This window comes from Lipotes vexillifer, unplaced genomic scaffold (assembly GCF_000442215.2).
Source record: "Lipotes vexillifer unplaced genomic scaffold, Lipotes_vexillifer_v1.1 scaffold875, whole genome shotgun sequence".
NCBI classification, from domain to species: Eukaryota; Metazoa; Chordata; class Mammalia; order Artiodactyla; family Lipotidae; genus Lipotes; species Lipotes vexillifer.
In genome coordinates this window covers 233760-259787 of record NW_006792177.1, presented here as the reverse complement: position 1 = coordinate 259787, position 26028 = coordinate 233760, and the positions used below count along the sequence as shown (strand labels likewise).

The window sequence follows — 26028 nt, the reverse complement described above, 5'->3', positions numbered from 1 at the left end:
ATTTTTCTTTTCAGTTTATAGGATTTCTTTGTATTACCTACATATTAATCCCCTGTTGGTTTTGACATGGAAGATATGTTTCTTCAATCTGATACCCAGCTGCTAACTTTGTATGTCCTTTGGAGAACAGAAATTGTTACTTATAATACTGTTCATGTGATCAATCCCTTGAAGGTTTTTTAGGTAGGAGGGCGTTGTTTCTGCCGTATGTTCTGGGCTTTTTGATTTTACAAAAAGTCCTCATAAGATGGTCTCATGAGAAGGGTGTGAACCCCGATTCTCTATCCCTTGAGCGGATCACCCTTCCCTCAAGTGATTCTTCCCTGACAAGTGTTGACAGTCCTGATGCAGCAGCCCTCAGCCCTTCCTGAGTCCATTCCTGGAACTCAAATTCAGGTGACGCTTCTCTGTCCACCCTCATTCGTGGATGTCCCCTGAGTCATCGCATTTCAGCCAGCACATGTCTGTTGAACACTTGCTGTCAGCTGGCCCCTGTCCTTGGGGGCCCCAGACTGATGAAGGTGGCAGTCCCAATAGAGTGAATAGCAGAGGTGTCAGCTGGAGACCCCCGCCCCTGAGACAGGGGACGTTGGCTTGATGTCCTCCCTGAGAGCGGAGCATCCCCACAATGGCTGCCGTTCTCCCAGGGCTGCTTTGGCCGAATAGCTTCAGTTCGTAGACCATCTTATTCCCCTGCATCAATAACCCTCCCTCCAACCACCTCCCCCATTAAAAGAAAAAGAAAAAAAACTGAGCACTCAGGACATTTCTGGGTAACAGACTTCATTGAAGGTCTGGGGATGCTGCTAAGGGCTCCATGGTTTCAGACTAAGACCACTGGGTTGTTCCTGCAGGCTCCCCTCTTCCCCTCTTGTCTGACCCTGCACACAGCTTGGGGCCCCTCTTTGGCCCTGAGAGACGTATGACTTTCAGTGGCACTTCTCTGCCTTTGGAGAGCCACTGGGCATTAGGCAGGAGGGAGGGGCTGAGAGGCCATCAAGGAGGCATGGCTCCCAGCAGTTAGGAGCTAGGACTCTGGTTTGCATCCCACCTGACTCTTCACTGTGGGTTCTTGGGTCAACCACTAACCCTAACCCTAACCCTAACATCTCTGAGCCTTAGTTTTCTCATCCATGAAAATGTGTAAATGTAGCCTAGCTTTGCTGGGCTGTGATGGGTTTGCAGTGATTTAACACAGAACCTGGTAGCTCAGGATCCTGCATGCTGCAGACGGCATCAGCCTGGTTCTACCCGTCTGCAGACCTGGTCCCTCAGAGGATCTACAGGAGCTCACAGAGACCAGCACCTCTGGCTGTGGCTGCTCATCTTGGTTCCAGCCCTTAATCCTGGTTTTAACTGGGCAAGAAGGATTATGGTTCCCATTTTGCACATGAGGAAACTGGGACCCACTGACAGTGGTTGTAGAATTTCCAGGCCCTGCAAGCCTAGGTCCCTCCAGCTGGCTGGGTTTCGGTGTGGTGGAGACAGTGCCCCAGGACCACGAGAGGTTTCCAAGGTAGAGCCCCATCACATACTGTGCGTGTGTCCCCTTCTTCCATTCAGCTCCTCCCTACTGGCGTCACACCATTTCTTGAGCACCTACTATGTGCCGGGTGATTTTTGTGTGCATTAGTTACCCACACGCTTCAAAGATAGGACCCATTTTACAGAAGAGGAAAGTAGAATCCAGATAGGTGAAGCCACTTGCCCAGGTTTCCACAGCCCCCATACAGTCTGGGTTGGAAGCCAAGCTGGGGCTCCGAAACCAGAGCTGTTTTTCACTATGCCAGGAATTGGTGAGCAGAACCCAGGGCAGAGCATAAGGACAAAGTTGGCTCCCGTTTGATGTCCTTGGCATATGAGCTGGGCACAGAGCCAGGGGCTCTGCAGGTTATTACCTCCCTTTATCCTCCGGGCACCCCTTCGATAGCATCATTCTCATTTTGCAGCTGAAGTGTGAGGCTCAGAGAGGTGAAAGAGACTTCCCAGAGTCAAGGTGGCAGAGCTGGGATTCATACCCAAATGTGTGTGACCTGGACTCCCACCTGCCCAGCACTGCCTCCCTCCCATCTCCCATTTCCTGGGCAGTTGGTCTGGGGGCCTGGCCCGGGCAGATGTCACTGTGACTCACCACTTATTCTCACCTTCGAGAATGACTTAGGAACCATCCAGACAGGGCCTCGGGTTTCAGTCCAGCTTGCGGGCGGCGGTATACAGCTGGTTTAGGGAGCCACTGAACAGCAAGGCGGCTTAAAACAACCAGAGGGAACCTTGAATGAGACCTTGTCCTGGTGGCCTGTGAAAGTCGAGAGGCCACAGCAGGTCAAAGAGGCACACCCGGAGCCAGTGGCAGGGAGGAGCAGAAGTGATTCAGACATCTCTGGAGGAGGCTGCGGGGCAGACACAGTCATGGGATTCTTGGGTTAGGTCCCCTGAGAGCTGAGGATGGGTAGCTGAGGTCTGCTCACACCAGCTACCTGCTGCACCATAGGCTAGGCCACTTACCTTTTAATTCTCATAATATCCCACAAGCAAGACTTGTCCATCTGCTGCTCACAGCCAGCAGCCTGGTCCAGACCCCCTAGGTGGTCACAGGCCTCCACCCTGGGCTCCCAGCTCCCACTCCTGCCCCCAGCTGTTCATTGTGCTCAGCCCCAGAGGGAGCTTTCAAGATGGCAGACACTCCTTGGCCTGCACCACACAGGGCCTTCCCATCTTGCTTCCAGGAAATCCCAGCGCCATCCACACTCCTTCTGAGCCTACTACCCAGGTCTGGGCTTATCTGCCTTTCCGACCAGTCCCTGTGCTCTGGCCTCACTGCTCTCTTGCATGCTAAACCCCTGGACCTTTGTACCTGCTGGTCCCTCTGCCAAGAACGCTTTCCTTATATGTCTCAGCGAGTCCTGTCTTGTGGCCGGGACCCTCCTCTCCTCTCCTCACTCTGTTTACTGTCATTCACTCACTGTCACTATCTCAAATGACCTCTCTCTCCTTTAGGATGCAAACTCCCTGAAGGGAAGGGCTGTCTTGTCCACTGATGTATCTCCAGTGCCTACAACGGTTCTTGGCACATAGTAGGCCCTCAAGCACATTTGTGAAAGGAACAAGCTTTCCAGTGAGTGGGTGATTGCCTCTATCTTACATATGAGCAAACCGAGGTTCAATAATGGTCCCAGGGAGTGAAGTGTGGAGCTGGGATTTGAAGGCAGGGTTGTCTGATCCCAAGCCTTAGGTTCCCACCTCCATTCTTTATGCCTCACTGCTGAGCAAGACTGATTGGGAGCCTCATCTATTGTGGGGAAGGGGTGACGATAGTTGTGTCACCTGGAACAGCAAGAGCCCAGCCATCCTCAGTCCCAAAGCAGGTGCAGCAGTGGGTATAGCAGGCCTGGCCTCCCCAGTCAGAGGCCAGGGACCAAGCTGTTCACAAGGCCAGACAGGGAGAGCCAGCTGGCTGGAGATAAAAAGCCAAAGGCACCCATCCAGAGACCAGGGTTCCAGCCCTGCCTTCCCGTGACCCACTGTGTGGCTCTGAACAAGTGCCTGCCCCTCTCTGAGCCTCAGGGCACCATTTGTAAAATAATACTACTATCCGTATACTACAGAGTTTAAACTTTAATAGACACTGCCCAAATCCTTTTTTAAAGTGAGCACTGGATGTTGTCAGTCTTTTAGTTTGCCTTTCTGGTAGGTCACAGGTAATATTTTGTTCTTATTCTAAACATCATTTTGAAAATTATTAGTGCAATGTAATAGCTCTTCCTGAGGTTACTGGCCCATTTGTCTTTCTTTTTTGAATTACTTGTAATATTTTTGCCCATTTTACACTTGGGTTGTTGCTGTTTTTCTTCTTCTTGATTTCTAAGAGCTCTTTGTATATTAAGGATGGTAATCCTTGGCCTTCTTTTGTGAGGCATAATGATCAGAGTGGACATGTAACAGAGAATCACAAACATGACATTTGCTTTATTTCTCTCTCTCTCTAATTCTGTTAAACCTCTAAAACCCAATCCTTAATAACTTTTGGTAGATCTCAGAGTTTCTGGTATTAAAAAGCTCAGTTTGGTGCTAAATGTTTAAAAACACAGGTCTAATTCAACGCTGTCTCCTTCCCCATCACTGACTTGGCTCCTGACTCCACTGATCTGCCCTGCGGGGAGAAGTGTCATCCTCCCTCCGTTCCTCCCCTGTGTGCTGGGGAGCAGAAGAGGAATGGGGACAGGGACAGCTGTGTCTCACTTCTCTGGTGCTGCTGTGGCCTCACAAGTCCCAGCAGTGAGAAAACTCAGGGCTGCATCACCAGTGAGCACAGGGAAGCAGTTGGGTCTAAACGTTCCTATGCCTCCCTCCACACCCGCTGTGTGTGGCAGGTGCCCTACCTGTGGCACGGCTGTGACTTATTAGGGGAGGAGCATGACCTCGACCTCTTCGCATATTCCCAGCTCCCTCACTGGAGCTCCCTCACATGGGTACCCCATGGTACCCCTACAGCACCTTTGGGTTGGAAATTTTGGATCAAGTTCAACAGCCTCCTAAAGTGTCCACGTGATCCGAACAGAGAATTGACCAAATGGTGGCAGCGCAGGCTTCTGAGAGACTGACCCCTCCCCTTCTGCATCTCTCATTCATTCTCCCCCCTCCCCCAATAGACATGGGAAGGATCAGCAAGTGTGTGTTCAGTCAGGGGATGAAATGCCCATTTCCATGTCTTATCGGATTCCCTCCAAACTGTGAGTGATTCTCTCGCCACCCCACCTGGGTTTAGGGAACTGGGGAAGTGCCCTGCCCCGCCGCAGCCCCTGCTAGACAATCCTTCCTGGATCCTCTTCAGACATCGGTTTACACCAGCTGGTAGGCAGTGGAGGGGGAGAGGATGGAGGATGCAAAGATATCTGGCCTCCCCCTTGCTAAGTTCTGAAGGGGGTGTCTGGCTCCAATTCCATACTCACGAGGCAGCTTTCTTTAGAACACAGTGGTAAGGGGAGGGGAGGACTCAGACTTTGTTTCCACCCTTAGTCACAGGTTTTGGAGCAGCAAGATACATCTTGTTCCTTCGTTCGCCCAATGGACATTTACAGAGCACCCAGTGTACCCCGGCACTGTGCATGGCACTGGGAGGCGTGGGTGAACAAGACAAGGTGCCTGGAAGTTTCCCTTCCTGATCTAGTATCAATTTGCGCATCTTTCTAAAATGTTTCCACAGGTCTGTGATTTGTCTTTTAACTTTGTCCAATAAATCAAATAAAAGAAAAAAGTTTTTGTTTCTTGTTTTCACTGGAGTCTAGACAAGGGCCTGGTGTATTGTAGGCATTCAAGAAACACCTACTGAACGGATGGACGGATGGGTGGATGGATGGCTATAGGGCCCTTAGAAACACTGAGTTTAACCATCCATTTGACAGATGGAGAAACTGAGGCCCAAAGACAGGGAGGGGCTTGCCTGAGGACCCACAGAACCGGGATAAGAGTCCATATCTGGTGCTCTCTCCCTTCTACAAGCTTTTGAGACGGGGAGGGAGCCTGTGGGGAGAGACCAGACCCAGAATAGGGTCCCTAAAGATATTCACCCCATGTCTGAATCCAAACTGGATTCCCAACTCTTTGTCACTGCTCGGAACCTCCAGTTACCCTGGGTGCTGGATGAGAGGGGCTGGGGCTGTCCCTGGAACACCAAGAGGGTCCAGTGCTGAGGCCCAGCCCCATCCCCTGATGCTCACTGGAGGCAGAGACCCAGGTTTTCTCTGCACTGGGAGCTGATGGTATATCCAAAGCTTCCTTAGGGCCTAATTGTAAGAGGCAATGAGGGTGTTTACATGGGACATATTCTAGGGGCTAGGTTCTCCACAGTACTTAATAATAGCTACAAGTTACTAAGACTCCCTGGCTTTAAATCCCAGCTTGCCACTATGTGATCCTTAGCAAATTACTTACCTTCTCTGTGCCTTAACTTCCTTGTCTGTAAGAGGAGGTAATAATACCTCGTAGGGTTGTTGCAACAGAGTCTGGCCTTGTAAGAGCTCCACACTGCTCACAGGTACCCCATTGCCATGCACGTACCATCTGCCAAACCTTGTTCTGAGCATGTCAGACACACCAACATACTGAACCTTCTCAGCAATGCATGTGGACAATGATTATGCCCATTTTACAGATGGGAAAACTGAGGCTTAGTTTGCGATTTAGACCCAGGCTGTCTGCTTGCAGAGGCCGACTTAACTGCTACACCATGCTGTACTGCCTCTCCTGCCATTGGTGCTGAGGGACTTCGGGGTCTGAAAGTCTTTAGAGATTATCCATGCCCTTAGGGGGTGCCTCCGGAAGTGAGCAGACGAAACCAGGAGGATTGGCTCGAGATCCTCCCCCTCACCCTATGCAAGCCTCAGCCAAAGCAGCTCAACTCTTAGCTGCCCTATTAATCGAGCTCCCAGATCACATCCTATCTTGGGAAAAAGAAAGCTTCCTTGGCTGAAAAAAGTTGGAAAGTCCTCCGTCAAGACCAATCCCTTGTTTTTCTGCTTGGGGAAACTGAGGCTGCCAAGGTCACACAGTGAGCCTGAGTCGGGAAGCACAGTCCTGGCTCCTAGCCCCTAGCTCTGTTCATTGCAGGTCTTCAGCATGGTGGGGTGAAGGGGTCATTTGTGGAGCAAACTGCAAGACCTGGTACCTCTCAGTCGCGTGCATGTTAGGAATCATGTGCTCTCAGTTCCTCTTAGGAAGTTCCCCCACCTTCCCTGGAATCCTGGCACTCATCCTCCTCAAGGCTTGTGGGGGGCTCCTGGACTGGATTAGTGGGCACCATCCCCCCTACCCCCGGACTGTGGCATCAGGTCTCCAGATTGGCTGGACATGTCCCACCAGGTCCTGACTGCTGCAGCATCCTCCCACTCAGCCGAAGCTGAAGCTTTCACAGCCTCCCAAAGAGCCACAGGAGGCCTCCACAGCCATAAAGAGCCCAAGAACCGTGAACTCCCCACAGAGGGAAAGGGAATTAGCAGCTAGTGTTTCCTGTCCCCAGTATTGCCAGGTGCTTTATACACAGCTCTTGGGGCGCTTTATAACACCCAAGGCAGATTCAGAGAGAATCAGAGAAGCAAGAGACCTGTCCGACGCCACACGGCCGGACAGCCCCACCATAGGCAAAGCCAAAACCTGTCTGAGTCCAATCCCCAGCCCACAAGTTCTCACTGAGCACCCACTGTGTACCAGGTACTAGTGCTACAGACATGAACAAGTCAGAAACACCTGCCTCAGAGAGATTCCATGTGTGTGTGTGTATGTGTGTCTGTGTGTGTGTGTGGTGTAGCAGGGTCTCTTGAGCACCTACTATGTGCCAGGCACTGTTTTGAGCATAATGCATTTTATCTGCAAAATAGCCCTGTAAAAGTCACTAGAAGAAGAAACTGAGGCACAGAGTATTTCTGCAACTTGTTCAAGGTCACGCACACAGCAAACCTATTCTTCTAACACAAAAAGAAAAGGAACTGTCCTCTCCGTATTTTTTCAGAAGAATAGCAACTGCACGTACCCAACACTTCATGACAGTTTTACATGTAGGACAATTGCAAGACAATTCCTTACACAATTTCACATACTTGACACTTTCACACGCAAGAGAGTTTTGTGACAATTCCACAGACAGATGGATTTTGCGACAGGTTCGCACTCCGGGCAGATTTGTGACAATTCTGTTCATGGATAATGGTGTGCCGAGCTCTGGGGGCGTGGATGCCGGGAAGCCAGCTGGGGTGTGTGACTGCCTCCCCTGGTCCTGGTCTCAGCCACTGCTCCTACTCGCCCCCTCACCCACCGTGCAGCTTGCTGAATGATGAGGAATGCAGTAACAGTTCTTTTTTTTTTTGAATTTTATTTAATTTATTTTTTTATACAGCAGATTTGTATTAGTCATCAATTTTATACACATCAGTGTATACATGTCACTCCCAATCGCCCAGTTCATCACACCACCACCACCACCACCACCCCCGCGGCTTTCCCCCCTTGGTGTCCATACGTTTGTTCTCTACATCCGTGTCTCAATTTCTGCTCTGCACACCGGTTCATCTGTACCATTTTTCTAGGTTCCACATATATGCGTTAATATATGATACTTGTTTTTCTCTTTCTCACTTACTTCACTCTGTATGACAGTCTCTAGATCCATCCACGTCTCAACAAATGACCCAGTTTTGTTCCTTTTTATGGCTGAGTAATATTCCATTGTATATATGTACCACATCTTCTTTATCCATTCGTCTGTCGATGGGCACTTAGGTTGCTTCCATGATGTGGCTATTGTAAATGGTGCTGCAATGAACATTGGGGTGCATGTGTCTTTTTGAATTGTGGTTTTCTCTGGGTATATGCCCAGTAGTGGGATTTCTGGGTCGTATGGTAATTCTATTTTTAGTTTTTTAAGGAACCTCCATACTGTCCTCCATAGTGGCTGTATCAGTTTACATTCTCACCAACAGTGCAAGAGGGCTCCCTTTTCTCCACACCCTTTCCAGCGTTTGTTGTTTGTAGATTTTCTGATGAAGCCCATTCTAACTGGTGTGATGTGGTACCTCATTGTAGTTTTGATTTGCATTTCTCTAATAATTAGTGATGTTGAGCAGCTTTTCCTGTGCTTCTTGGCCATCTGTATGTCTTCTTTGGAGAAATGTCTATTTAGGTCTTCTGCCCATTTTTGGATTGGGTTGTTTGTTTTTTTAATATTGAGCTGCATGAGCTGTTTATATATTTTGGAGATTAATCCTTTGTCCATTGATTCGTTTCTTTTGCAAATATATTCTCCCATTCTGAGGGTTGTCTTTTCATCTTGTTTATGGTTTCCTTTGCTGTGCAAAAGCTTTGAAGTTTCATTAGATCCCATTTGTTTATTTTTGTTTTTATTTCTATTACTCTAGGAGGTGGATCAAAAAGGATCTTGCTGTGATTTATGTCAAAAAGTGTTCTTCCTATGTTTTCCTCTAAGAGTTTTATAGTGTCCAGTCTTACATTTAGGTCTCGAATCCATTTTGAGCTTATTTTTGTGTATGGTGTTAGGGAGTGTTCTAATTTCATTCTTTTACATGTAGCTGTCCAATTTTCCCAGCGCCACTTGTTGAAGAGACTGCCTTTTATCCATTGTATATCCTTGCCTCCTTTGTCATAGATTAGTTTACCATAGGTGCGTGGGTTTACCTCTGGGCTTTCTATCTTGTTCCATTGATCTATAGTTCTGTTTTTGTGCCAGTACCATATTGTCTTGATTACTGTAGCTTTGTAGTATAGTCTGAAGTCAGGGAGTCTGATTCCTCCAGCTCTGTTTTTTTCACTCAAGACTGCTTTGGCTATTCAGGGTCTTTTGTGTCTCCATACAAATTTTAAGATGATTTGTTCTAGTTCTGTAAAAACTGCCATTGGTAATTTGATAGGGGTTGCATTGAATCTGTAGATTGCTTTGGGTACTATAGTCATTCTCACAATATTGATTCTTCCAATCCAAGAACATGGTATATCTCTCCATCTGTTGGTATCATCTTTAATTTCTTTCATCAGTGTCTTATAGTTTTCTGCATACAGGTCTTTCATCTCCCTAGGTAGATTTATTCCTAGGTAGTTTATTCTTTTTGTTGCAATGGTAAATGGGAGTGTTTCCTTAATTTCTCTTTCAGATTTTTCATCATTAGTGTATAGGAATGCAAGAGATTTCTGTGCATTAATTTTGTATACTGCAACTTTACCAAATTCATTGATTAGCTTGAGTAGTTTTCTGGTGGCGTCTTTAGGATTCTCTATGTATAGTATCATGTCATCTGCAAACAGTGACAGTTTTACTTGTTCTTTTCCAATTTGTATTCCTTTTATTTCTTTTTCTTCTCTGATTGCCGTGGCTAGGACTTCCAAAATTATGTTGAATAATAGCAGTGAGAGTGGACATCCTTGTCTTGTTCCTAATCTTAGAGGAAATGCTTTCCTCAGTTTTTCACAATTGAGAATGATGTTTTCTGTGGGTTTGTCATATATGGCCTTTATTATGTTGTGGTAGGTTCCCTCTGTGCCCACTTTCTGGAGAGTTTTTATCATAAACGGGTGTTGAATTTTATCAAAAGCTTTTCTGCATCTATTGAGATGATCATATGGTTTTTATTCTTCAGTTTGTTAATATGGTGTATCACATTGATTGATTTGCATATATTGAAGAATCCTTGCATCCCTGGGATAAATCCCACTTGATCATGGTGTATGATCCTTTTAATGTGTTGTTGGATTCTGTTTGCTAGTGTTTTGTTGAGGATTTTTGCATCTATATTCATCAGTGATATTGGTCTGTAATTTTCTTTTTTTGTAGTATCTTTGTCTGGTTTTGGTATCAGGGTGATGGTGGCCTCATAGAATGAGTTTGGGAGTGTTCCTTCCTCTGCAGTTTTTTGGAAGAGTTTCAGAAGGATGGGTGTTAGCTCTTCTCTAAATGTTTGATAGAATTAACCTGTGAAGCCATCTGGTCCTGGACTTCTGTTTGTTGGAAGATTTTTATTCACAGTTTCAATTTCATTACTTGTGATTGGTATGTTCATATTTTCTATTTCTTCCTGGTTCAGTTTTGGAAGCTTATACCTTTCTAAGAATTTGTCCATTTCTTCCAGGTTGTCCATTTTATTGGCATAGAGTTGCTGGTAGTAGTCTCTTAGGATGCTTTGTATTTCTGCGGTGTCTGTTGTACCTTCTCCTTTTTCATTTCTAATTTTATTGATTTGAGTCCTCTCCCTGTTTTTCTTGATGAGTCTTGCTAATGGTTTATCAATTTTGTATATCTTCTCAAAGAACCAGCTTTTAGTTTTATTGATCTTTGCTACTGTTTTCTTTGTTTCTATTTCATTTATTTCTGCTCTGATCTTTATGATTTCTTTCCTTCTGCTAACTTTGGGTTTTGTTTGTTCTTCTTTCTCTAGTTCCTTTAGGTGTAAGGTAAGATTGTTTATTTGAGATTTTTCTGTTTCTTGATGTAGGCTTGCATAGCTATAAACTTCCCTCTTAGAACTGCTTTTGCTGCATCCCATAGGTTTTGGATTGTCGTGTTTTCATTGTCATTTGTCTCTAGGTATGTTTTGATTTCCTCTTTGATTTCTTCAGTGATCTCTTGGTTATTTAGTAACGTAGTGTTTAGCTTCCATGTGTTTCTGTTTTTTACGTTTTTTCCCCTGTAGTTCATTTCTAATCTCATAGTGTTGTGGTCAGAAAAGATGCTTGATATGATTTCAATTTTCTTAAATTTACTGAGGCTTGATTTGTGACCCAGGATGTGATCTATCCTGGAGAATGTTCCCTGCGCACTTGAGAAGAAAGCGTAATCTGCTGTTTGTGGATGGAATGTCCTATAAATATCAATTAAATCTATCTGGTCTATTGTGTCATTTAAAGCTTCTGTTTCCTTATTTATTTTCATTTTGGATGATATGTCCGTTGGTGTAAGTGAGATGTTAAAGTCCCCCACTATTTTTGTGTTACTGTTGATTTCCTCTTTTACAGCTGTTAGCAGTTGCCTTATGTATTGAGGTGCTCCTATGTTGGGTGCATATATATTTATAATTGTTATATCTTCTTCTTGGATTGATCCCTTGATCATTATATAGTGTCCTTCCTTGTTTCTTGTAACATTCTTTAATCTAAAGTCTATTTTATCTGATATGAGTATTGCTACTCTAGCTTTCTTTTGATTCCCATTTACATGGAATATCTTTTTCCATCCCCTCACTTTCAGTCTGTATGTGTCCCTAGGTCTGTAGTGGGTCCCTTGTAGACAGCATATATATGGGTCTTGTTTTTGCATCCATTTCAGCAAACCTGTGTCTTTTGTTTGGAGCATTTAATCCATTCACGTTTAAGATAATTATCGATATGTATGTTCCTATGACCATTTTCTTAATCGTTTTGGGTTTGTTTTTTTAGGTCCTTTTCTTCTCTTGTGTTTCCCACTTAGAGAAGTTCCTTTAGCATTTGTGTAGAGCTGGTTTGGTGGTGCTGAATTCTCTTAGCTTTTGCTTGTCTGTAAAGCTTTTGGTTTCTCCATCAAATCTGAATGAGAACCTTGCTGGGTAGAATAATCTTGGTTGTAGGTTCTTCCCTTTCATCACTTTAAGTATATCATGCCACTCCCTTCTGGCTTGTAGAGGCTCTGCTGAGAAATCAGCTGTTAACCTTATGGGAGTTACCTTGTATGTTATTTGTCGTTTTTCCCTTGCTGCTTCCAATAATTTTTCTTTTTCTTTAATTTTTGCCAATTTGATTACTATGTGTCTCAGTGTGTTTCTCCTTGGGTTTATCCTGTATGGGACTCACTGTGCATCCTGGACTTGGGTGGCTATTTCCTTTCCCATGTTAGGGATGTTTTCGACTATAATCTCTTCAAACATTTTCTCTGGTCCTTTCTCTCTCACTTCTCCTTCTGGGACCCCTATAATGCGAATGTTGTTGCATTTAATGTTGTCCCAGAGATCTCTTAGGCTGTCTTCATTTCTTTTCGTTCTTTTTTCTTTATTCCTTTCTGCAGCAGTGAATTCCACCATTCTGTCTTCCAGGTCACTTATCCGTTCTTCTGCCTCAGTTATTCTACTATTGATTCCTTCCAGTGTAGTTTTCATTTCAGTTATTGTATTGTTCATCTCTGTTTGTTTGTTCTTTAATTCTTCTAGGTCTTTGTTAAACATTTCTTGCATCTTCTCGATCTTTGCCTCCATTCTTTTTCTGAGGTCCTGGATCATCTTCACTATCATTATTCTGAATTCTTTTTCTGGAAGGTTGCCCATCTCCACTTCATTTAGTTGTTTTTCTGGGGTTTTATCTTGTTCCTTCATCTGGTACATAGCCCTCTGCCTTTTCATCTTGTCTGTCTTTCTGTGAATGTGGTTCTTGTTCCACAGGCTGCAGGATTGTAGTTCTTCTTGCTTCTGCTGTCTGCCAACAATTTTTTTTTAAAGCAGTGAGGATTTTCTGAAGGCCTCTGGCAGCTGCTCTGGGCTGCTCAGGGCCCCCAGTGCTCCCATCAGGAACACAAGGGTGACCTCCCTTAATGAATAGCTAATGAAGGCAGACCATATCTTGTGGATCCAGGGTGGGTCGTTAAGGGATAAGGAAGCAGATATTTGGGTTGTTGCGGGGAGGTATTCCAGACACAAGCAGCCCGCTCTGGACTGTCTACCCTCCCCCACCTAGCAGGAGGGCTGGGCAGGGGCAGCACAGCCAAGGCCTTCTCCATGCTTCAACCTCCAGGCACTAGAATCCTTTTGGTATGGGTCTCATCTGTCCGCACACACCTGCCACTGTTTCCGAGGCACACACACACTCAGGACACCCAAACCCAGCCCCTCTTCTTCTTGCCACGCTGGGCTTGGCAGGGACTGTCCTCAACTTGGGCCACTTGGGAAAATACCCCTCCTATGAGTGGTAAGAGGGGCCAAGTTGCCCCTTCCAAATATCAGCCCAACCTCTCATCCATCGTCAGGCCAGCAGGGCCAGGCACTGTGACACAGTAGAGTTTGGGGGCTCTGTCTAACTCTGTGACTTATAGTTGTTGGCCTTTGAGCCTTAGTTTGCTGCTCAGTAAAGTAAGAAGTAATAACAGCACCTGCCGTCTTGCTTCTTAAAATGAGGTCTGGGGACCAGCACCGTCAGCATCCCCCAGGAGCGTTGTACAAAAGCAGAATCTCAGGCCCCAGCCCAGAACTTTAGCATCAAAATCTACACTGTAATCCAAGGTCCCTTGGCACTCTGTGTGCTCCTTAGAGTTTGGGACGCCCTGGCTGACCTCACAGAGTGGTTTCTGAAAATCACGCGAGTTCGTACACATATGACCCCAGGCACACCAGTGTACACGTTAAACCAACAGCATATATCGAGGGATGGAGGTGTCTCTGATTTTAATAAGCAGCCCCAAGTGATTCTGATGTAGATTTAAATCTCAGGATCACCACTGGCTGGGAAACAGCAGATGTGGATATGAACCCTGGCTCCACTACCAGCGGGGAAATAGGCATGTCACCCCTGATTGAACACGCAGGTACTGATCTGCCCCACATCATGGAAGTGAGGGGAGATGAGTACGGGATGAGGGGAAAATGAATGAGAGATGCAGAAGAGGCAGGGTCTGTCCTGCGTACACATGTACTGCCACTGTTTGGCTAATTTCCTGTCTCAGTCAAGGTCAAATGGACATTGAAGGAGGCAGTAGCCTTAGCACAGCGCTGGGAACCTAGCAAGGCCTTAGCAAGGGGACCTGTTATTCTGTGTGGAGGATTAAAGGAGGTGCTGGGATACAGTGGCAGCTGGGAGGCCATGTGGCCTCGAGATGAAGCCTTCAGGTTCTGCAGCCACACTGCCTGGGTCCTCTTACTAAGTGACCTCAGGCAAGCAGCAGCCCTGCCCTGGACCTCAGTTTCCTCCTCTCTGAAATAGATATAATAAGTATACCTAAATTAATTTTGCAGCATCTCTATATGGAATGGTAAGCAGCTATAAAAAAGGATGAGTCAGTGATGTGCAACATTTGCCAGGATAATTTAAGTGAGCAAAGCATGGTGCTGAAGAGTCTGTGGAGTGTGCTGTGGTTTATCCCTGCCCTCCTGGAGCTCACCTTTCAGTGGTGGGAAAGAGACACCAAAAATTCAAACAAATACATCACATATCAGGTGGGGATAAACGCCAAAGAAAAACAAAGCAGGGTGAGACAAGGATAGAGGGATGGGTGTTACTTCAGGTGAGGTGGTCAGGGAGGTCTCACAGAGAAGGGGACGTTCCAGCAGAGACCTGAAGTGGAGTAAGCCCTGAGGATGTATGTGGGGAGGGCATTCCAGGCAGATGGAGGGGCAAGTGCAAAGGCCCTGAGGAGGGAGTGGTCTTGGCATGTTTGCGGAACAGCAAGGATGAGGCCAGCATGACTGGAGCAGGGCAAGCGATGATTGGGAGGGAGGGGAAAAAACGTGTTGGTGCAGAGCAATTTCTGATAGATTCCATGTGGGACAGGATAGAAAGAAAAGAGGCAGGGTGACTCCAAGATTTCTGACCATGAGTGGAGTAGCCGTTCACCCAGATGGACAGGAGAGGCAGGTTTGCGGGGAAGGAGGGGAAAGGATTACAAGTTTCCATTTTGGATGTGTGCCTATTGTTACTATATTCTGAGGGTCTTACCCATTAACCCCTTGGTGTCATGTACAGACACCTTAGCAGGGATTCACTGTCTGCTCCTTGCCCAAGCTCCCTCCCTGCCACCAACTTATATACTGTCATGTACTCACCTCTCTTAAAAACCTTTCTTTCTCCCACACAGACTAGCCCTGCTCTCGTCCCCACATCTGCCTCTCCAGAAAACCATCCCTGATGACTGCAGTCTGTGCCCAGCCCCTGGCTCTGAGCTCTGCTAGGCAGACATCATCAGCTTTCTTTGCAATGTATGAGCCTAGTTCTCCCAACTAGACTGCAGCCTCCCTGAGAACAGTTTTTGAGAACTTTTATTAAGCCATCATGCATTCATTCATGCATTATTCTTTCTTTTAAGAAATAGTGGGCACCTACAATGTGCAAGACTGTGGACATTTGAAGGAGAATGAGCTTCTTATGTATCTCCCATGAATCAAGTAATAAAATAATGCTCATTCACCAGCCATGAGCTGTGCTAAGTACTTTGCATGGATGAGCTCACAAGTGCCTGGGAGGTGATTGCTACTACCATTGTCCCCATTTTGCACAAGAGGAGACTGAGGTTTAGAATAGTGAGGCCATTTCCCTAAGATCACCCAGCCAGGAAATGGTGATTTGTCATGCTGCAAAGCTGAGATCATCTCAATGTCCCCACACCTGCAGGAGTCTCCAAACCTGGAGTCATCTCTAGGGCCCGTGCCTTGCTGAGGATGGTGCAATCTGCCCCCGAGGCAGGACTGTGCCTGGGGTCCTCTGAGCCAGCCTCCAGTGGCAGTGACTGTCTCCCATATGTGGCGGTCTGAGCAGGCAGACGGGAGCCCAGATGTTGTTTATTTCCTCTGGTTATCGGTGACATGCATCCCACACTGCCAGGCAGGGATCCGAGAAGGCACTGCCCATCACTCTCTGCATGGGGCCCCCCTACATGGTTCTGGATCCTTCTCAAGGACATAGCAGGGCCCAGGGCAGGGCCTGGCCCTCCTCAGGTTGCACTGCCTTGGGGCAGGGAGCAGCGGGCTCTTTTTCTTCTTCCCCATCTTCCTCACCCACAGGGAGTCCTTCGGGACAGCTGCGTCAAATCCTTTAGTCCACCATGACACACAGTGTTCTCATGCAAAACACACTTCCCTGGGCACATCCCAATTATGAAGAAACTCTACCCCAAAAATGTTGACATCAAATTAAAAGTTCTGCACTGATTGCCAAAGCAAGTCCAAGATCACAAACACCAATGGAGGTGTGGCAGGTGGCGACAGTAACATTACTGAGACCCTCGTTAAGTGTCAAGCCTGCAAAGGTCCTCAAGGTTCTGTAAGGTTGGCCAGTATGATTTCTGTTTTACAGATGAGAAAACTGAAGCACAGAGAGATTAAGGCACTAGTTCAAGGTCACGTGGGCAAGGATAAAGGGTAGAGCTGGAATTTGAACTCAAGCAGTCTGGCTCTTAACCCAACTCCACTTTAAAGTGGGAACCTGTTAGCAGTGCAAATTCTCAGCCTCCCCCAACGCCCAACCCCAGACTTACTGGATCAGCGACTCTGGGGGAAGGCCCAGCAATCTGTGTTTTTAACAAGCCCTCTAGGTGAATTTGATGCGTGCCCAAGTTTGGGACCCCCCCTGCTCTACATTGCCTTCTAATGTGAATGAATGAAGCAGGTACAAGATAAACAACAGCTCGAGGGGGATAATACATGGCAGCTGACCTTTGCCCTCAGGGTCAGGGGTAGCAATAGGGAGTTGGCGGGGGGACTGGCAAACTGGAGAGCACATGCCCCATCTATGGAACTCCAACCAAATGTTGCCCTGCAGGATTGCAGGCCCAGTGTTAGCAGGTATTCATACCTTTTCCAGAGAAGTCCAAATTCCAGCTTCTTATGTGAAATCTGATTTTTTTTAATGTTGGCAATTTTTTTTTTTTTTTTTTTGGTTTTTTTTAAGCGTGTAGCTGGAGTTCTTGGCTTTTTGGGTATTGAGGATTTTTCATTGACAGACTCACTGTGGGCTCCTGAGGAGATGAGCCTGTCTGGGGAAAACAGGTAATTTTCAGGGTCCAAGATGTCTCTCTGTGCCTTTTGACCCCCTCAAGGAAAGCTCTGCAGAGTGAAGGTGGGTGGGAGGCATGATAATGCAGAGATGACCCTGAATCCACTCAATCCCTAAATGAAAAAATATAGAGATCACTTGCAAACACTGAACCATTGACTCCTATCAAAACAAGGGGCTTGGAGGACTTCCCTGGTGGCGCAGTGGTTGAGAGTCCGCCTGCCAATGCGGGGGACATGGGTTCGTGCCCCGGTCCGGGAAGATCCCACATGCCGCGGAGCGGCTGGGCCCGTGAGCCATGGCCGCTGAGCCTGCGCTTCCGGACCACAACGGGAGAGGCCACAACAGTGAGAGGCCCGCGTACCACAAAACAAACAAACAAACAAAAGCAACAAGGGGCTTGGGGTCATTCTCAAGATGTGGATGACTCTGAGGTTGGGAAGCCTCGTTTCAAAGAACACAGGTCATTCCCTGATCCCAACAGAAAGAAAAACCTGCCCTTCACCCAAGACCAAATCTGCCTCTTCTGTCTCTTCCCTGAGCCCTTCACCATCCTGAGGATGAAAGACCATCTCCCTGGAGATGGTGGTTGGTGGCTGTCCTCCACCAATGCCTCTGGCCTCCATTTTCTCACCAGTGAAAGGGGAGGAGGGTCCAAATGTGGGCTGACGATCCCACCATGTATCGTGACAGTGAGGGAACAGGAAAGGAACTTATATTTATGGAGAAGGACCTACTACATGCCAGGCACTTGCTGCTTTCACACACCTCATAACAAAATGTGTGGGAGTAGGGGTTGTTGCCACAGTTTTTCAGGTGGAGAAACTGAGGCCCACATTGATGAAGGTACTTATCCAAGGTCAGTCAGTGGGTGGTGGAGCCAGGATTTGAACCTGGGCACCTGGACCATAATGCATGTCCTTAGGTATTTGAGGGCAGAAAACAATATAATAACAAGATATCCAGTTTATCAGAAGTCTGCTGCCAGGCTTTAAGCTAAGAGTTTTCCATGTACCATCTCCTTTCTTCACAACAACACTGCAAGTTAAGCATTATCTCCCCTTTTACAGCTAAAATAACTGAGGCCCAGAGAGTTAAAGTACTCTGCCCGTGATCACACAGCTGCTGCCACACTTCATAACCATCGAGCCCCCAGCACTGGACCTCACAGGAAGTAGGGGCTCAGTAACTGTTGAATGAATGGATGGATGGATCACTCAACCTTGGGCTAATGCACGCACTCAGAGTTGTTATAAGCCTGCATCCCTTTGTAAGCTGCCAACCCCATTGTCATTCTCCATAACATGGACATCCAAGTCTCAGCTTATCCCCTGGGTGCTTGGGGAAGGACAATATGACTCAGATGTCATTCCAAGCCCCTCCAGCTGCTGGAGCAACACAAGGCCATCCTTTTTGGTACAGCTGGCACTTTGACCAGGGGCGGATGGTCTTGATTATGGGAGATACTTATTAAGGGAAATCACAGGGGTTGCCATCCCCTCTGATGCCCCAAGAAAGCTCGGGGAACTTGCAATCAGAGCTCAAATGCTTCATTTAGAAACGTGCATCAGAGCTGCAAGAGGGCAGCAAAGAAGGCCAGCACGCAGGTGAGGTGTAGAAGGAGCCAGGGGTTTTCAATCTGTGCTCCCTACAATCCCAGGGTCCCTTGGCCTTGCTGAAGCAGAGCTTCTCCACCATGATCTGTTGGGCTCCACCTATCTGGTGAGATACATCTTTTTTTTTTCTTTTTCGCGGTACGCGGGCCTCTCACTGTTGTGGCCTCTCCCGTTGCGGAGCACAGGCTCCGGACGCGCAGGCTCAGCGGCCACGGCTCACGGGCCCAGCCGCTCCGCGGCATGTGGGATCCTCCCGGACCGGGGCACGAACCCGCGTCCCCTGCATCGGCAGGCGGACTCCCAACCACTGCGCCACCAGGGAAGCCCGAGATACATCATTTTGACTGCACTTTGACAGGAGGAGAGCTAGCTCAAGTGAACTAGTGACTTTCTTTGGAGCTATGGGGTGAGCCAAGCCTTGGGGGACTGGAACCTGGGCTTGGAAGATGGTCAGAAACTCTGTCTGACCATCTAGGGCCCATGAAGTTTCTGGTTGCTTTTTTTTCTCTCCCTGCATCTGATTTATTTATTTTTTCTCTCTCTCTGCTTCTGTGTAGTCAGGAGTCTTTGGCTGCACATGACAGAAAACCCTACTCAAAATGGCTTTAGAAAAGAAGAGACTTTATGGACCCTTCCAGGGGTGGATCCAGGTGCACAGACAATCTCTTGTGTGGCCTCCATTCTCGGGACACTCACCCGTCATGCGTTGCCCACCAGCTCTGGTCTACATCTTCTCAAATCCAGAGTGTAAACACACACACACACACACACACACACACACACACACACACACACACACACTCAATCCTAAGACTAGCTCTAGTTGAAGCATGTGCCTGTGTCTGAACCAGTCACTACAGTCAAGGGGACCTGGTTCTCTGGTTGCCGAATCCCAGGTTAAATGCATCTGGACAGAGATGGTTCCACATGAACCTGAAAGTCAAAGATGGAGCCTCTGTTAGCAAAGAAAGGCGCCACAGATGCCAGTGCGCACCAAAGCTTCTCGCACAGGCCACCCTGCCCACCTACAAACGTCCTTAGGTCAAGAGGCCATCCTAGACCATTGTCTGTTGGTCCGCAGTCAAAATTCTCAAGAGAAATGGTCTAATTGTCCCAGCCTGGATGAACTGTCAGGCCCTGGTACAGCCTGTCCACCACTGGCCAGGGGACAGGGTCGTGCAGTACAAGGATATTTGCCACGTCTGGTTCTCAGGGAAAGGAGATTGTGAGCGGGGAAGACACTTCCACAATGCCAATTACATCTATTTTGGTCTTGTTTAAATGCACATCCCTGGGCCTATATACTTTACAAGCCTCCCTGGCGATTCTTACGCACAGTCAAGTTTAAGAACCATCAGGTTTGGATCTTTCTAAAGCAGCATTGTGCAAACTCTAGTTGTCGTCACTTATTATTCATAAAATTAGCATTCAGGTCTCTATACCCATGACCTTGGGGAAGTGGGAGGAACAGTACTGCTCTTTCTAGTGAGTTAGAGATAGGATGACAAGCCTGAGTGAGGCCATCAGAATCAAAAAGTCAGAGGTGCCATTACAACATAGAGGCACTAGAGGGCACCCTACCAACTGCCGGGACCAAGGATGCAGCAGGAGGCAGAGACAACTCTACAAAAACCCAACGATGAATGATGCTAGTTGAGACCCATCACCTGTGCGCGTGTGCGCACACACACACACACACACACACACACACACACACACACACACACACACACACACACACACCCCACACCCTCTGAGGTCAGGGGAGGGTCCTTGTTGGGTTCTTTTTTCTTCAGCATGTTGAAATATCACTCTACAAATAGTGCTGTAGCTCTAATTGGAATTTCTTTGCTGTTTGGCTACCTGACCTTGGGGAAGGCTGCACCTCCTCTGGCTTCAGCGTCCCCAGTGATGTGGCAGGGGTTGGGCTGAGTGACCCCTAAGCTCTTCCAAGAGACAGTGGTTAGTAAGAGTTTTGCTTTGTCACCATCTGCGTTGCTATTACAGTCGCTTCTGTGGGCTTCAGCCCTACTACCAGGCGTATCTGATTGGCCAGGTTTTGGTCAATGCCCACTCACTGTCGACTTGAAGGGCCAGGCCTCCAGGGATTCTGTTCCTGGGGTCAGGCACCACGATTTGCCCTTCTCCAGGGCCTCTCACAACAGGGAATTCCTCTGAAAGGAAGATGGGGCACCAATAGGAAGGGGGTGGGGGTGAGGCTGGAGAGTCAAGAATGTCCCCTGCTAGGTGGCCATGGGCTCAGGTGAGCCAAAGTGTATAGGTAGTTTATTAAACAGGCTGACCTTGATGGAGTATTAACATACATGAAACAGCTTCATATTTCCCTGATCGCTGTGTCTAAGAAGCTGCCTGGTCCTCTTCTGTCCCTTAATCACTCTTCTGTCCCTTGTCACTTTCTGACTCTCCCCAGCTACCATCTACCCCCGATGGTCTGCCCTGCTGCCTCTTGCTGGGGCACCTGCCAGCAACCAGCCTTCTTGGGGTGGCAGCAGCAACGGCACTTGAGCCTGGCTACTCCTAGGGGGCCCTTGCTGCTGAGAGCCCCCTTGCTTGCCATGAAGGATGTGCAGGTTCTTCTGCTGCCTCCCCCTCCCAACTTGGCCCTTCTCTCTCCTGGTCTCTTTTCTCTGCTCAAAGAGACGTTGCACGGAGCAGACCTGCAGGGCTGCCACACAGGTTCATGTCCAACCAAGGCATGAGGTGCTGGTCACCCCTTTTTGCAGGCATCCGTCTCTGTTAGGGGTACCCTTGCACCTCCTCCCTCTTGGTTTGGGGGTTGGGAACAGAGGGAAAGCCACAGCACTCCCCCTTCCCCAGGCTGACAGCTCCTAAGTCCCCTGAGTCCCCCTCTCTAGGTGGTCAGCTTGATCAGGTGGTGGTCAGACAGCAGAGACTCCCTATAAGCCTTGGAGAAGCTCTCTTTCCAGGGTATTTTCCACCTCTTTCTTCCCAGTTTTGAGCCCTGGTTGCCAATTCTGGAACAACAAAAAGTTCCTTTCCTCCACTTGCTATACTTGATTTTGGGAGCCTTTGATAATGGTGGCAGTGAGGAATGGGGTATTGTTCAGAAAGGCAGCAGGAGGGTGAGGGGCTCCTCCACAGGCATGTGCACCCCACACACAGTCAAACATACACACCATGTTAGTGAAGATCAAGTTTGTCTGTGAGTGACAGAGGACTCCAAATAACGGTGGTATGAACAAAATAGATACTGATTTTTCTCTCATGTAACAGTCTGCCTTCTACCTTCCTCGAGGACCCAGGATCTTTTTATCTTATTTCTCCTGTATCCTTAACACATGGTCTCTATCTCATGATCCAAAATAGATGCTCATGCTCCAGCCATCATGTTCACATTCCACCCAACAGGAAGGATGAGGGGATGACAAAGGGGATGCCCCTGCCCTTTAAGCTCTCTAGAAGTTGCACACACTGCTTTACCTTATAACACACTAGATTTTGGTCACATGACCACATCTAGTTGCATGGGAAATGTAGTCATGTGGGTGGCCATGTGCTCAATTGCTATACCAATGAGACAGTCTGAGCTGCTCACGCATATGGTTTGACTATCTCTCTCTTCCTTTCCCCACCCTCCACCCTGGTCTGGCTGGCAGTGGGCACTGGTCTGGGGGGCAACTGCACAGGCTGTGTCATCTGCTCAGAGGAGAATGGCTGCTCCACCTGCCAGCAGAGGCTCTTCCTGTTCATCCGCCGGGAAGGTATCCGCCAGTACGGCAAGTGTGTGCATGACTGTCCCCCCGGCTACTTCGGCGTCCGCGGCCAGGAGGTCAACAGGTGCAAAAGTATGTGGCCCCTCCCTTGTCCTGTGCTAGCACTGTGCTCCTGAGCATCTCTGGCCCACATCCTACCTCTAGCCCAGCACAGCCCCAGGGGAAGTAATATATGCCTGAGCCCAGACTCTGAGATACTTGCTTGCTTTCAGGCTGGCTGTGAAGCCCTAAGCAAGTCAGTGCCCTCTCTGGGCTCAACACTAATGGGACAGGGGACCTTCACTTCTACCCTAGTTTGGCTTTGTGGCCTCTGGCATGCTACTCACTCTCTCTGGGCCTAGCTCAATGGGAAAAGGAGCCCTAACTCCTAACTCTAATTTTCACTGTGACCTGGACAAATCATGACCATCTCTGAGCTTTGATGGAAATGGAGTAGGGAGTCCTCACTCCCAGTCCAGATTTACTGTGTGACTTTAGGCAAGTTACTTGCCCTCTCTGAGCCTCAGCTAAAATGAGAAAGGAAATCAAAATAACCATGTTACCTTGGACATGTCACCTGCCCCCACTGAGCCTCAGTTCAAATGAGAATAAGAGTTCTTGAATGCAGCCCAGTTTGACCCTGGACAAGTCTGGGCTTCAAAGGACACACGGAATCCAGACCCCAGTGCTACAGAGCTTGGGCTACTCAGAGGCCCTCCCCAGTCCCAGGCAGTCCCAGAGGACCCCCTCCCTGGGCAGCCACCCTCACCAAGGGTGGCCCTGGCTGTATTACAGAATGTGGGGCCACATGTGAGAGCTGCTTCAGCCAGGACTTCTGCATCCAGTGCAAGAGGCGGTTTTACCTGTACAAGGGAAAGTGTCTGCCCACCTGCCCGCCGGGCACCACGGCCCAGCAGAGCACACGGGAGTGCCAGGGTGAGTGGGGGCATCCCCACCCTGCCCTGTCCCCTCCCTCCCTGGAGCAGGGGCTGGTGAGGGGTGTCAGGAGACCTGGAAGAAATCATAGGAGAATGTCACGTGGTGATGGGAAGCCCAACACCATGTCAGGTACACCTATGAACCCTTCAATACACTAGACCCATCATAAGCACCATTATGATTACTATTACTACCAACATCTACATCAATATTATTGCCAAGAGAGGCCACAGAGCACAGAAGAAGAGCATTGATTTTGGAATAAGGCCTGGGTTCAAATGCTATAGCTCTAAAAGTCACCATTAGTGACCTTGAGCAAGTCAGTTAAGCTCTGTGTCCCTCAGTTTCTCCAAATGTTAAAAAAATTACAATAGAACATAGAACCTACTTCATGGGGGAGGGCTGTTGTACGGGGTAAATTAATACAATTTAAAGTACTTAATACAGTAACTAACACAGCAAATGCTCGATACATGTCATTATTGTTACACATCATATTAGCTGTCATTACTATTCTGTTTTCCCACCACTCCTTTTCAGACTCCTGTGTGAGCCCTTCCTCTGTGATCTGTCCTTACACAAGGCTATTCTCCAGTGTTCTCACCTAAATCACATATCTCTGCCTATACATTCTCTCTGGGCACATGTTCACGGTCATTCCAAAAGCTGATGGCTCCTAACTCACTGTCCTCAGCTGCATTTCTCCATGGGCAGCAGACTCACATCCTCACCTGCTCTATGGATGCCTCCTTCCCTCCCTCCCCATCCCCAGCCTGGGGCTTCCTCTGGGCTTCCTCCATCAATAACCAGCTCCGGGCATCACTGTGGGCTCTTCTCTCTCATCCTACAACCAATCCAATCTCATTCTTTCACTCAGGAAATATTTACTAGAGCATCTTCTATGCTCCAGGCACTTTCAAAGTTGCTGGGGACATATCAGTGAACAAAACAGACAAGCTTCTGCCCTTACAGACGTGACATTTTAGTGCGGAGACGGAAGACACACAAAAATAAATACAGATGTTGAGTGGTAAAAAGAACTCTGGGGAAAATGAAGCAGAATAAAGCTCCCAAACCTGCCCCACCCCTCCTTCCCCCTTTTCCCCACCCCATCCCCACACATCCCTTTCTCCCCACCCTCTGCCCATTGCTGGGATCTTGGCCGCAGCCTCTTGCCTACCTGCCTGCCTCTGGTCTCACTGCCTCTAGCCCAGCTGGCTCATTTCAGAAGCAAGAGTGATTATTTCAAAATGACAATCTGATCAGGCTTCTCTTCTGCTCAAGGCCCTTCAGTGGCTCCCACTGTCCTCAGGTAGAGTCCCCAGGCTATGGGCAGTCTGGTCCCCATCTGCCACCTCTCCAGCCCTATCATTTTTTTCCTTCCCCGTTTGAGTCCGTGCTCCAACTTCCCCATGGAGGGCAGAGTCATCCTGGGGATTTTGCTAGGGTTATTCCTTTCACCTGGAGCACTTCTCCTTCCTGCCCCTCCCTGAGCCTGGCTGACCTCCGCAGCCCTACCTCAAGACTCAGATCAGGGGTCTCCTCCTCCAGGAAGCCTTCCAGGTCACCCAGGCTGGGACCCTCTGGTCTCCCACAGCTGCCTGTTTTTCCCCATCACTGTCAGAGCACCCTGCCTTCCAGCCTGACCGCTCTAGACAGTGCACTCTGGGAGGCAGGCCCAAGACCAGCAGACAGACCGGCAGGGTCTGTCTCGTCCCTGCTGCACCTCGGCACCCAGCAAGGCATGTGGCACACAGTAGGTGCTCAGTCTTTGCTTCCCAAATGAATGCATCTGTGAAGGACCATCATTCTAAGGTCTGGAGAGCTGGTTTCTGGGCCCAACTCAATCTTAAACACTTGCAGTTCTGTTTTGTGAGCTCCTTCTCTGTTCCCTTAGCAAGCCCCTCACCTGCTCTAGACCTCAGTGTCCTAATCTGCAAATGGGGTATTAATAGCTGCCCTATTCTCTGCCTACCTTTCAGGGACTCTTAAAAGAATCAAATGTGAAAGAATACTATATATGTTCATATATTTTGAAAATTTCTCCCTACTAAGACCTTTTATGTCCATGACTTCATTTTTCCTCACAACAGCCCAGTGTAGCTCCCACCTCGTACAGCTGATCAAAGGCACACGATCCAGTTCAAAATCCAGGTCCTGGCCCCGGGGGCCTCCCAGCTGACCTTGAACCTTCACTCCACCCCCACTGTAGCTTCCTCGTCCCTGACACAGGGTGGCCAGGCCCCCAGGCTGTGCACAGCTGCCCCGAATGCACTTCCCTCCATCACCACCTGATGAAGTCCTCCCTCCCTTTAGCTCCTTTGTCACCTCCTCAGGGAAGCCTTCCCCTTTAAAGCCACACAACCGGCCCCTCAGGCTTCTGGCCCACAGCAGCCTGTGCTTGCTCTAGTACAGCTCTCAGCCCAGGCTCTTACAAATAGCTGTTTAAACGTCCCGCTCTGCTGCTTATAATAGCCTGTGACTCCTTTGCACGAGGAGATGGTGTCTTCAGGGAACTGAAC

At 48.2% G+C, this 26028-nt stretch overlaps 1 protein-coding gene across 1 annotated transcript in view; it reads left to right on the top strand.

The window, feature by feature from the left end:
- The window catches only part of RSPO4 (R-spondin 4), a 40617-nt gene that overhangs the window by 9616 nt on the left and 4973 nt on the right, over positions 1–26028 (top strand). The window contains exons 2-3 of the mRNA XM_007465422.1: positions 22472–22660; positions 23363–23503. Coding sequence (XP_007465484.1) covers positions 22472–22660; positions 23363–23503 — 330 coding nt within the window. The remainder of the gene's footprint in view (positions 1–22471; positions 22661–23362; positions 23504–26028) is intronic.